Genomic DNA, 12,652 nt, shown 5'->3' with positions numbered 1-12,652 from the left:
CTTTCAAGAAATAACCAAAGGACAAGTATAAATGTTCCACTCATTTATGAGGCACCTGAGGGAGGGAGGGAGGGAGGGAGGGAGGGAGGGAGGGAGGGAGGAACCACTGTCTTTTCATTATTTAAAACAAGAATCAGTGACTCTGCCCTCCGTCCAGATTTGCTCATCACCTTCCCATTCCCATTCCCAAAAATTGAGCAGAGATCCATATATATTTAAATAAAGAAGCAGATCAAGACAATTTTTTGACACAATAGTGTTTTTGACTGCACACATTAGAAGGTTAAGGCTGTACACAAGGTCACATAGCTGGTGAAGTCACAAAACCAAAGACAGAACTTCCCTGGTAATTCCTTCCATCTCCCTTTCTCTTCCCTCATAAAGCCCACGGCCAAAGGCTATCACTGGCCCACTGAGGAAACTGTCTATATTCCACTAACCTTCGCAGTCACTACGGAGCTCAACCACTCCACCCCACACCCAGCCCGCAGAGCGCTGGCCCGCTCTCACTTGTCGGAAGATGTAACTGGCCAGGGGCTCATCCAAGCAGGGATGGCGGTCAATGAAAGCGAAGAGGTCCAAGCCAGAGCCGTGCTTTTCCATCACTAGCTGGAAGAACCCTTGGTTTTCAAATATATCCAGAACCTGAAAGAGACAGGCCAGGTCCAGCTTCAGTCAATAGATTAATATTAAAAACACGCCATGAAGATGACAGCGCACAGAGAATCACCATCTACCTTGATTATGTTGGCATGTTTCACCTTGGACAGAATTGCAATCTCTAAAGTAACTCTTCCAAGTTTGGGATCCTCAATCCAGCAATCCTCTAAAACCTTCTCCTTCTTAATAAACTTCACCACCACCTATATGGGAGAAGAGCAGAGTCTCTACCATCTGTTAAACCCAGTGCCCACTGGTTTTCTGTACCCCCCAAGATCCACTGCCATTTAAAAAACAATGTAGCAAGTCCCTGCAGCAGAAGAGGAGGAGGAAACAGCTGAATACAAATGGTGGCAATCTCTCCTTGTCTATTATGGGCAACAGGGGATGGATGGGGGTCCCTGGGGGTGCTGAGGAGCCATGGCCAATGCTGGAAAAGAGAAGACTCAGAATCCTGATACTCTATAACGCCCAAGAGAATGAAATAAGCATACAAAGTAGAGAAAATAAAGAAAACTGTCATCATTAGATGAGTGTCAGTCCTGATGCTGAAATTATCCAGGGAGTCTCTCAAGCCTGACATGTGTAGTACACATGATAAACATCACCTGGCAAAAATGGGACAAAGTTCCATTGTAAAGAGAGACTTCATATCAGTCACTACAAGACAGGCTTGCCACTCAACAGACTGGCTACTAGATGGAGTGCTAGGAATACAGGTAAAGCAGCCTGGGTCAGGCCTATTTATGTATCAGCTGAGGGACACTGTCATGCTCCAAGGAGGTGATCAATCGTCTGAGGAAGCAGACAGCAAGGTGCATCACGTACTAGGGAATGCTGAGTGCCCAGGAAAAAGAAATGATGAGGCGCTAAGTGGACAGGTACAAGGGAGGGACACAGGGACAAAGGTCCACAAGTGCTGACCTCTAGAAAGCCAAGGGCCAGGGTTGGGGTTGGGCATGGAACAGAGGTATAGCAGCCGGAAGGCTCTGCGCTATGCAACTAAGTCTCTCACACTCCTCTGGAGAGAAGAGACATGGCCTGGGTAAAGCAGACAAATTCTGAATGGGGAAGGAAGGCGTCCACAACTTGCCCAGGAGAGAGATGAGAGGGAACTCAGAAAGATGAGGCAGAAGCAAGCCAGTGAGGTGCCCAGGAAGGGAGGGCAACAGTCGGCACAGGTGCCGTTTTAGACAGTTGGTAGGTACCTGCTGCCCAGTACCCTGCACGGGGCAAGAAGACAAAAAGAGGAAGGCATTCTCCAGGAGGGAACACACGAGCCTCAAGTGAGTTCAGAGACTAAGGGAGAAGACTGATTTTTTAAAAAAGAAAAAGAAATAAAAAAATAAAGATTTTTAATATAAAGCTTTAAGCAGCCAGGCCCAAGTCTTACCAAGCATCAGGCAAGAATAAAGAAAACACACAAAGTCCAACATATATCCTGGTAATTTTTGAAATATATATAAAACACATGTGCAAAAATATAATAAAACAAGTCTACCACCACCCCAAAAATTGTATGCAATGAATTCAACTTATCTTCAGGTGACTGAAGAATCATCAATCTCAGGACTGGCAAGAGAGCTCAGCAAGTAAAGGAGCTTGCTGCCAAACCTGACAACCTGAGTTCAATCCCTACAACTCAGAAAGTGAAAGCAGAAAGCCAGCTCTTCCAAGTTTTCCTCTGCCTCCTCATATACTGTGTAGCATGTACATATACATATATCATAATGCACATACATACAATATTAATAAAAAATTTTTAAACATGTCTCTCTAAGTAGGCCTAGCTGTCCTGGAAATCATGGTCACTATGTAGACCAGAGTAGCCTTGAACTCACAGAGATCCACCTGTCTCTGCCCCCTGAGTGTTGCAATTAAAGGTTTGTGCTACCACATCTGACCTATAATCAAGAATTTTCAAGTAAATATAAATAAATACAACAGCTAACCAAAGCTAGCAATGCACTGAAAGACATTACACCAAATCAAGGATGGAATCCATGCACATAAGAAGATCTATTAGTGTATCATTATAGTAAAAACGAGGAGTAGTTATGTAATTAAGTGCTGAAAAGATATTCAATAGTTGATTCAATGAGTTGAGTGGTCACTCAAACTCATTCTGGAAAAAAAAAAAAGGAAAAAAATTCAGGGACCAGTGAAATGGCTCAGTAGGTAAAAGTGCCCACCGAGAAACCTGACCAACTGAATGTGATCCCCAGAACCCATATGGTGGAAGAGAACCAAGGCCTGCAAGTGTTCTTTGAGAGCATGCGCATGCGACAGGAAAGAAGGATGAAAAGTGGACCAAGGAGAGGGAAGACATAACTGCCATACTGAGAAATCCTAAAATAGCCTCTGAAAACTCACTAGAACCACAAAGAGGACGGCCCTGCAGCGCAGACACACATCTTTGGAGCATCCCAGCAACAAGTAATAAGAAAACACTCTATGGCAATACTCAAGGGCCTCCAGGATCTGACTGGTAGTTGAATGCTTGGGGAGCCTGACACAGTTCAAAAGAGCAGGAAGTGGCTGCTGCATCTGAAGAGGATGGTGGGTATTAAACTGCAACGCATCAGTGGGAGCTTGGAGCAAAGAAAAATGAGATCTGAGGTTCAGATAAAGGAATGCACAGGAATGACCCTCATGACTGAGGAAGGAGGCCAGTTGGGAGAAATTCAGTGCACCTAAAAAAATGCCTGGCACCCAACAGGCATATGAGAGCTATCACAAAAAAAATCTTGGGTGACCCTGAGAGTGTTTGTCAGCTAGCTTAGTTTTGTGTTTGGTGGGGACATACTTTTCCAGTTAAGCAGTGGAAGTCCTAAGTTTGGTTTTAAAAGTGAGTTTGCAAGCCCATGAATCACCATGCCATGTGGAGAGCAGAAGAATCGTGCACTGGCTGTTTCTGTGGGTCAACTCCACACAGGCTGGAGCTATCACAGAGAAAGGAGCTTCAGTTGAGGAAGTGCCTCCATGAGATACAGCTGTGGGGCATTTTCTCAATTAGTGATCACAGGTGGGAGGGTCCCTTGTGGGTGGCGCCATCCCTGGGCTGGTAGTCCTGGATTCTATAAGCAAGCAAGCTGAGCAAGCCAGGGAAAGCAAGCCAGTAAGAAACATCCCTCCATGGCCTCTGCATCAGCTCCTGCTTCCTGACCTGCTTGAGTTCCAGTCCTGACCTCCTTTGGTAATGAACAGCAATGTGGAAGTGTAAGCTCAATAAACCCTTTCCTCTCCAGCTTGCTTCTTGGTCATGATGCTTGTGCAGGAATAAAAACCCTGACTAAGACAAATAGTATAAGCCTCTTGCTCAGAGAGGGGAGGTATCAACATAGTAATAAGCATGGCTGGGGCCAAAGAGCCTGCAAAAAAGCAAAGTCTAAATATGAAACTCACTAGAGCCATTGTCTGGAGTTAGCGTGTGTAGTGCAGAAAGTATATCTATATCCAGAAAGTACCCATGTCCTGGTCCCTCCTCCTCCATGACAAGTTATAAATCACGGGACCTCCAGCAGGGCCATCCCCACATGAGCCCCAGCACCTCTTTGTTGCATTCCTTCTCCACGGCAGTCCACACAAAGCCAAAGGCCCCACTGCCAAGTGGGCTGATGGTGTTATACTTGTGGGAGTACTCGCCCTCGCAGGCTGCCAGCCCCTCTAGCTCTGCAGGTGCTGGGGATTCCTCAAACCAAGGCTTGGCTCTGAGCACCTGAGGACACAAAGAAAGGTCTGGGAGATCACAAGTCATCTCATCTCCATCAGTACAGCACCTGCATCCATGCTGTTCCTATCTCCTGTGCCCACAGTAGGCTGGTCTGAAATTTTCCATGGCCCCTCTGGCAGTATCCATCCATCAACCCAAACTGGCTTATGTCTAAACGCATCTACATCCGATTGTACAAGGCATACCTTCATTTAAAGTCCTGCATTTGCTCTATACTTACACAGGGTGCTAAGACAATATTAAAAAGCCACAAGTATACCCTCCACCCATTCTAGCCAAAAAGGCAGTGATGCCACCTGGAAAAGCTGCAGCACAGTAGAAAGTGCACAGAAGACTGAGCTGGCACAGATACCAACCTCTCCCAAGCTGGATCCAGACAGCTCAGGCATGGAGTGGGTAGAGCTAGGCAGGCTGGCGAGGAACAGGCGGGTCCGGGTGGCTGAGTCCCGGTGGCTGTGTAAGAGGTCCTTCACCAGCCAGCAGCAGAACAGGGTTGCAGAGCCCTGGAGCTCCACACGCTTTACTTCAAACTGTATACCTGAAGGGCAGGAAGGTGAGGAAGTATAGAGCTCTGCTGATCCCTCCAATGACCTCACTAAACACTGCTAGGATCTAAAAAGCCTCTTTCCCAGAACATACTCAGTCGTAAGCCATCTCGGTGGTAGCAGCTTCCAGAGTAGATGCCCTCTTGGATCTCCTGCTGCAGGCTGGTGGCCGCAGCTGCCACAGGAGTGGAAGTGATCTGGGCACTCAGTCTGGGCTTCTCTGCTGACAGGCACACGTCGTTGGGACCAGGATCTGGTATGGGAGGGTCACAACCTGGGCCTCCTATGTCACTAGTTTCATAGTGTTCAGAGGATACCAAAGAAAGGTTAGACAGCTCTGCTCCATCACATCCTGCTCCCATATCCTGGAACCGTTGGCCTTCGCCAAGGTCATAATAGGTCCCAGTAAGGAGCAACAGCTCTCGGTCCACTAAAACATCTGAAGTCTTCCTGTTCAGAATACCCACATCTAAATCTGACCCCACCACTGAAAGAGATGGCGTCTCACTGAGTTCAGATGTGGTACAGGAACAATGTGATGGAGTTCTGTCTGTCTGGTCATTGAGAAAGAGCTCCTTGAGGTTCCAGGAATAAGAATTCACATCAGCTTCCTGGGCCTCCACTGCCTCCAGCACACCAGGGAGGTCAGTGGCTAAAGCATAGCAGGCTGAGGAGCTGCCGGAGCGGCTAGCATGTAGTTCTCGGCCTCCCAGATCACAGAAGGACACAGGGGCAGTGAAAGGAGGTTCTGCTGGGACGAGTTCCACATAGGACATGCCCAGAGTTCCCCCACAGTCTGACTTGGATAACTGTTCCTTGATCAAGCAAGTCTGCAGCTCTTCTCGGTCATTTCCTACTCCTGGCCATGGTTCATCCCGAGTGGGTGTTCCAAGCAAGACACACGCCATTCCAGAGGGGCTGGGGGCCGAGTCCTGACCTCGCTGCTGTGAGACCCACTCGCTTCTATACTGTGGGCAGTATGCCAGGCTCCCTCCTGCTATCTGCCCTGTGCTGTGGGGCTCAGGCATGGTGGCATCGGCCCAGGGGTTAGGACTGCTGGGACTGCTGACACCTATCAGCTCCAACTGAGCTTCCTGCTGCAGACTGCCCATGTCCACACGGCTGCTCCTGTCCTTAACTGGGACTAGAGGCTCAGAATCTTCACACAAAGCAAACGGTTTTGCATCCATTGGTTTGGACCTGCTTTCTTCTAAAAGACCTTCCCTGTAGCTCTCTGCTGCTGTAGGACTCTCCTTCCCCAGGCCATGGCTATGCTGGCCTGCAAGCGGTAACTGCTCACTGTGGATCGGAAGGCTTCCTTTGGTGGCGTCTTGCTGGGCCCTGGATAATAACCATTTCCTGTGGGTTAGTGGGCTTTCTTCTGAGGTATTTTTCTGAATTTCAGACAATAAATGTTCTGTAAGGACTGGTAGAGATATTTCTGGGGCGCCTGGTTGGTTCTGAGATAGTAACTGCCCACCATGGGCTAGCAGGTTTCTCTTTGGAATGCTTTGCTGGTCTGTAGTCAACGACTGCTCACCATCCACTGGGTTGCTGTCCACCCTGCAGACAGAAATTTGGATGACAATCACTAGTGACAGTGAGAGGTCACACTGACTTTCCCTCTCTGAGCATGGTAAACTGAAGACAGACAGTCCCAACTTTATATCTACTTTTAGATACTTTTTCATATATGTCTACATTTACCAAAGAAGAATCAAAAAAAGCTACTGAAATGGATTTCAGAGTAGTTAACAAACTCATGACTCATTCTCAATACCATCCAACCACTAGATGCACAAATTCAGGAGGTAGCTCAGAGGAAGAACAAGGAGCCTAGGGCAAGGAGGAGGAAGGATGGGAGGAGCAGGAAGGTGGGGAGGAGCAGGAAAGTGGGGAGGAGCAGGGCAGGGTGACCACATCTAGTGTGAGGAGGCTGCTGCAATCCATAGCTTGTCATTCACGGTACCCACAAGCTTACTACTGTCTGCTGACATCATCCTTGACTGAGGTCAAGCACCTGGCGATCAGATACACTACTGTGGTCTTCTAATGGTGTCCCCACAAAGTGTAAGGTAGAGGTTAATCAAGATAGTGGAAAAGGTCTAGGAGAGGATGGTGCCCAGTAGAAGATATTGTGGGTAAAGCTCTAAAAACAAAGGCTTCCTGGGAAAACAAGAATGAGATGAAGGTCTGCAGAGAACAGGCAAAAAAGCACGGTGTCGACCCATTCCTCCCACATCACAGGCTGAGTCTAGCCCACTCCAGGATCAAATTACAGGGTCGGCCTGAGGATGAAGGCTTGGTGGATGCACACCACAAGAGCCTCCTTACGACCTAGCCAAGGGTCTAGGCAGCTCCTGGCCATGGGATTTACCCTCCTGAGATCTCCAAATGCTGCTGGATGCCAGTGGTTCTCAGTATTTCCATCTCCCTATTGTCTTACCTGCTCCTATAGCCTTTCTACCCCAAACCCTGACAAACAGGCTCTGGGATTTTAGAAAGGTCACAGGTCACCTGCTAGGAAAACTGGTAGATTAGGGACATGATCCTGTACCCCGCTATATGGCCTCTGAAAATCTGCATTGCAGGGGCTGAGGGAAGACCATCAGTGACTTTGCTCAGCACCAGTCTGGCCATTAACATTGTGTTAGCATCAAGTTAGAGGGGAGCAGGGGTGAATTCTGTGTTGGAGAGTTAGAATCCTAGCATGACAACAACCAAGGAGAGGAAGGACATGTGACAGCTACCCTGGCAGCCAAGCATCACCTGTCACTGAGTTCTAGTCACTGTGGAAAGGACACAGAGAAGTTTTCAAGTGACTCTTTGGAGCTGGGGCAGGGGAGGGGAGCGTTCCTCTTGTCGTACCAGCAGAAGTTCGTACAAGGCAACATGGGACCTATGTCCAGAACTGCCTCAGGGATCTCAGGTCCTCCTGCCGTTATTACTAAGGGCTGGCTTCCGAGGAGCCAAGAACCCCAATACTGACCAAGTACCTTACCTGAAGGTTGGTTTTTTGTTTGTGTTGTTTTGTTTTTTGATCGTCTGGCCCACAGTGGAAGAATTTACTGAGCTTTAGCCTCAGTTTCTCAGAACACACCCTTCCCTAATAAGCCCTGACTTCTGAACTTTTGTAATGACGTATCATTATCTGTTCTATATGTCAGACTGCAGCAAAATAAACCTGTCATTAGACATATTAAAATGCTATGGAGACAGACAAATGAATTTTTATTCCTACCTTCCAAAGTTTCCCACTACAAACTCAAAATGAATAATTTTATTTAGGAATATACAAAGTGCTTTCAAATGATTTTCAATGAATAATTTTATTTAGGAATATACAAAGTGCTTTCAAATGATTTTCAAAATTCTAGAGACCTATCTCTTAGTCTTCTTAAGTTCTCAGCAGCCTACTTCCTTGCCCATAAGATGAGAAGCACATCAGGGGTGCTCTCTCCTAGGACTGCAAGGACTCAAATCATGTAACAGGAGAAGCACTACTGTGTAGACAGGGCAGGGCAGGTGACCAATAGACATCACTGACATTATTACTCATGAGCTGATAAAACATAACTGGGTGTTCAGTAAACCTGTAATCTCCCACCAAGGCACTTACCCCAGGGAGGGCTGAGATGCAGAAGGAAGTATCTGGCATCCAGTTTCCAACCGTGTCTGAGTCCTAGGGGAGACCTGTCCTCCCACCAGCTTCAGGGTCTCATCTTGTGATGGCATGTGGCCCCGTGCCAATACCACATCAATTGTTGGACCTAACAGCAAAATCAAGAACGTTGTCTACTCCCAACAACTGTGTTAAAACACACCTGTACCTGTTTCAAAACCTCAAAGACTCAGATAGCCTACACTTCGAGCACACCAGAAGCCCAGGGGCTTCGCTTTCTGCCAGCACTGGCCCCTCACTGTTGTTCTGCTCTCTTCACTCCTCTCCCCTCCCTAGAAGAGGACAAGCTTACACTGACTCCACAAACCAATCAGAGAAACCCTTAAACTACGGGGATATATACTGAAGCCAACAGGTACGTAACATAACTTAGAAATAAATATGATATGCTATAACGATTCATACTACATGAAACTACATTAATGTATGTTAATACTTTTGGGAGGGTGGGAAGCAGCTTTTTGTTTCCAGATAGGGTCTCTCTATGTATTCCAGGCTGGCCTCAAATAACGGCAACCCTCCAACTTGAGATTACAAGTATGTACTGCTATACTTGGCTTGGTTATCTGTGAATGGACAAGTCTTTGGCCAGTTACTTGTGTCCCAGACAGAGGCACAAGTGGTTCAGTCTTAGAGGACTTCCTAATTCCCTTCTAGATGCTAAAACATTTGTAAAACACTGCCCACAACTGTCCCATCTCCTGGGAAAGAAGAACAAGAGGACGGTACAAGACAGCCTCAAACTCGGACAGAGCCTCTCATTACCCCAGCCACCCTTGAGAGTCTGGAAAGGCGACCAGGGGCTTCTGCCCCGTTATCTCCGTTACAGTGCCACCAACCTCTAAGGAGCTGCTCAGCGACATAGACACTGGGGTAGAGGAGGCTGTGCCTTACCCGGGGCCCCACTGGCCAGTTCCCAATCCTTTGGGGCATCGTTACTCATCTCCCCAGGCCCACTCCTGCTGCCAATGTCCAGGCAGTTGACCAGATCTGGCAGCTGTACAGAACTATTATATGCAAGGTCCATGTAGTGGTAGAAACCAGGAATCAGGAAAGTGATGTTCTAGAGAATAAAAGAGTGACATTTCAGAACCTAGGAGGATCCATTCTTATCCACTCAATTCATCCTCCTAGGAAAATGAAAATATCAACAATGTGGATAGTTTAATCCTCAGAATGGGAAAGATCTTGGATCACACACTTTTGGCCCTCTGGCACCTGACACATAATTCACAATGTTTTGTTTTTTTTTTTTAAATAAAAAAGACAAACATAATACACTGTAAAGCAAGTTATGCAAATACCTATATGTCTACCAAGTAGATATCTGGCCTTTGATTTCACATTTGCCTAGAGCAAAGTCCTTGCATTTGCCAAGCTAATAACTTAAAGCTCCTGGTCCAAACACTGCTGGGCACCCACCAAGGGCCATATTACCACACTAAGAGCTGCTCACACAGATGCTGCTTCTGAGCCTGTATGCAGCCCCGTGAGCTGCCTGTGCCACAGGAACCCAAGCAATTCTAACCTAAATGGATTTATACCTATGAGGATTTATACCTATGAGGTTCTCTGGGAGGTCTCAAAGCCTATAATACTCCTACAGAAAGCCAAATGCTAGCTGCTTTTTAATCAAATATAACTCAATTGAAGTGAATTTGAGGTTAGTTATTCTTTTGGGTCTTATTGAAAGGCTCTTTGTAGATCCTCATAGGAGAACCACACACACAGTCACACACAGTCCAGTATTATCTAATAGAAACGAGAAAAGCTAGAGGCTCCTGCCCTGGAGTTAGGCCCCACGTGATCAAGGTGGAACCAGGTGAGCCTGGTGTCAACAGCTGGGAACTAACATGCCGATGCCAAAAGCTGGCAGTAGGTGGCTTCCCAAGGCTGCACACAATCCCTCTTCAGCATAGGGGAGCTATGTTCCCTCACATATATATACAAAATCAAGATGTTCCCATGAATGCCCAAATAGCATCCAAGCCAAAAATGTGAGCTATCAAGGCCTCAGAGTTACTCAGCTAGTGGGTCACCCTAGCTGGCAACATGTAAAGCAAAATGACCTTTCTCTACTAAGCCTGATCCAACAGGCTGCCTCATGCTAAAGTATGAGACTTGTAGTGTGTTAAACCTTGTCTATGGAGGCTTGTACAGAGCCATGATGAGACTGTAGACCTACAGGTCTGGCTAAGTATAAAGGGAAAGTTAAAGCCTGAAGCCTGGTGAGTAAAACATCTATCCAAACCCCAAGAGGAGAAGATGCAGAACTCCTTCTCCTCTGCTGCCTACCATCAATCATGCTCAGTATGTATGAACAAACAGTATCTGCAAAACCTGGGTCAACGGGCCAGAGAGAGCCAGGTGGGTGGAGAGAGAGATCCCAAGCAGAGGGCCGTCGTGCTCCTCTGGAATGATCCAGGAGACAGTCAGTCCAAAAGTAGCTACTGATGTGCGGCCCAGGGAAATGAGATGGTTGGCTGTGACTAGGATGGTATAGCCTGTTGTAAGCTTTACAGCCCATCAGGTAGATATGCTCTGACACATGTGGAATGGTCTCCTCAGAGGACTGAGGAGCTGGGAAGCCAGGCAAGCCTACCTTGCCCAGGAGCTCTGTCTTTCCATAACCAAACAGCATTAGTGCGAAGCTGTGATTGACTCCATATATTGTGCCATCAGGCAGCAGAGTGATGAGGCCACTGATGGTGCAGAACACCCACACAGAAGCCTGGTAATCTGGTTCGGAGGCCACCTCACTGTCAGCTACAGTCTTTCCACTGGACCTGAATTTCAGCTTCAGACTGAGAGGGAAGGTGGTACCATCTCTGGCTCTCCCAACAGACCTTTGAATCTTGAGACTCTGAAAGACAGGACAGCCCCACTCAGTGTTACAGCAGTACTTACTGTGTAGGCACAACCCTGATGTTTTAGATCCCAGCCTCACTCACATATCCATGCTAGAAACATCCCCCATCCATGCTGCTCTGGTCCCACCCTGCCCCAAGAATTTGGAACCCTGGCAATAGTAGCCGCAGGCTGCACTCCTCTCCTCAGCTCCAAATCTGGAAGGGAAAGAAGAGGTGCTTCTCCTGCACCTCCTGGTCTCGGTGAAAGCAGAATCCACCTATGAGAGTGGCTGTGAAGATTAGGGTCATCATGACAGAGTGTAGAAGCAGCTTCAGGACAGGCCTCTGGGCATGCCTGTAGGGAGTGATTGTGACTGCAGTGACTGAGGTGGGAGTCCCACCCACTGTGGGTGGATGGATGCCCGGGCTGAGGTCCTGGGCTGTACAGTGGAGGGGAGCTGAGTATCAGCGTGCAGCCATTGCCCTCTGCTTCCCAGAATGAGGTGCTGCAGTGGGAGCAGCTGCAGCCCTCGACCCCTTAGACCATACCTTCAGTTGGAAGCCAGAAGAAACCCTCTCTTTCTTAAGTTGCTTTGTCAGTCTTTTATTCGGAGCAACAGGAATCACCACTAAGACAGCACTCATGGCTCCACACCCATGTTCTGTCTTTCGCTGCCAGAGTTGATTTCCTGCTGTCACTGAGGGACCATCCCATCTACCTTCTTAGCGCCTCCCCCCAGTATACAACCAAGTCCTTACGTTACATACTATCTGCTTCTATTATTTGGAAGACATGTGATTTTCCAGTAAAGAGTGTGATTAGAGCCAGGTGTGGCGGTGTACACTGTGCACCCAGGCCATGAGCACTGAGCAGAGAATTCAAGACTCACCTACGTCAGAGAGAGGGCTGACCCAGACCCACTTGTCCAATCCTGCCTGCCCCCAAGACCTGTGAGCTAGGAATGAAAGAGGGCCATGGAGATCCTATGTAGACAGGGGAAGTGGAGATCCTGTGTAGACAGGGGAGGTGGAGATCTGTGTAGACAGGGGAGGTGGAGATCCTGTGTAGACAGGGGAGGTGGAGATCTGTGTAGACAGGGGAGGTGGAGACTGGTACAGGGGCTAAGAACACACTTATATGTATCTTCTGCCATTCCCAGGACACCTGCCTCCGGAAGTTAAA

General features: G+C 47.8%; 1 protein-coding gene across 3 annotated transcripts in view; it reads right to left on the bottom strand.

Annotated features, from left to right (window-relative positions):
* Nucleotides 1–12,652, bottom strand: part of Pask (PAS domain containing serine/threonine kinase) — a 37,533-nt gene that overhangs the window by 9,793 nt on the left and 15,088 nt on the right. For all 3 annotated transcript variants that reach the window (XM_052192398.1, XM_052192397.1, XM_052192399.1), the window contains exons 7-14: nucleotides 11,223–11,483; nucleotides 9,515–9,683; nucleotides 8,558–8,708; nucleotides 5,033–6,501; nucleotides 4,750–4,931; nucleotides 4,211–4,378; nucleotides 738–863; nucleotides 511–645 (exon numbers count right to left, since the gene is read on the bottom strand). In XM_052192398.1, coding sequence (XP_052048358.1) covers nucleotides 511–645; nucleotides 738–863; nucleotides 4,211–4,378; nucleotides 4,750–4,931; nucleotides 5,033–6,501; nucleotides 8,558–8,708; nucleotides 9,515–9,683; nucleotides 11,223–11,483 — 2,661 coding nt within the window. The remainder of the gene's footprint in view (nucleotides 1–510; nucleotides 646–737; nucleotides 864–4,210; nucleotides 4,379–4,749; nucleotides 4,932–5,032; nucleotides 6,502–8,557; nucleotides 8,709–9,514; nucleotides 9,684–11,222; nucleotides 11,484–12,652) is intronic.

This window comes from Apodemus sylvaticus, chromosome 9 (genome assembly GCF_947179515.1).
Source record: "Apodemus sylvaticus chromosome 9, mApoSyl1.1, whole genome shotgun sequence".
NCBI lineage: Eukaryota > Metazoa > Chordata > Mammalia > Rodentia > Muridae > Apodemus > Apodemus sylvaticus.
The sequence above is the reverse complement of the archived record's forward strand: the minus strand, read 5'-3'. Positions and strand labels throughout refer to the sequence as shown.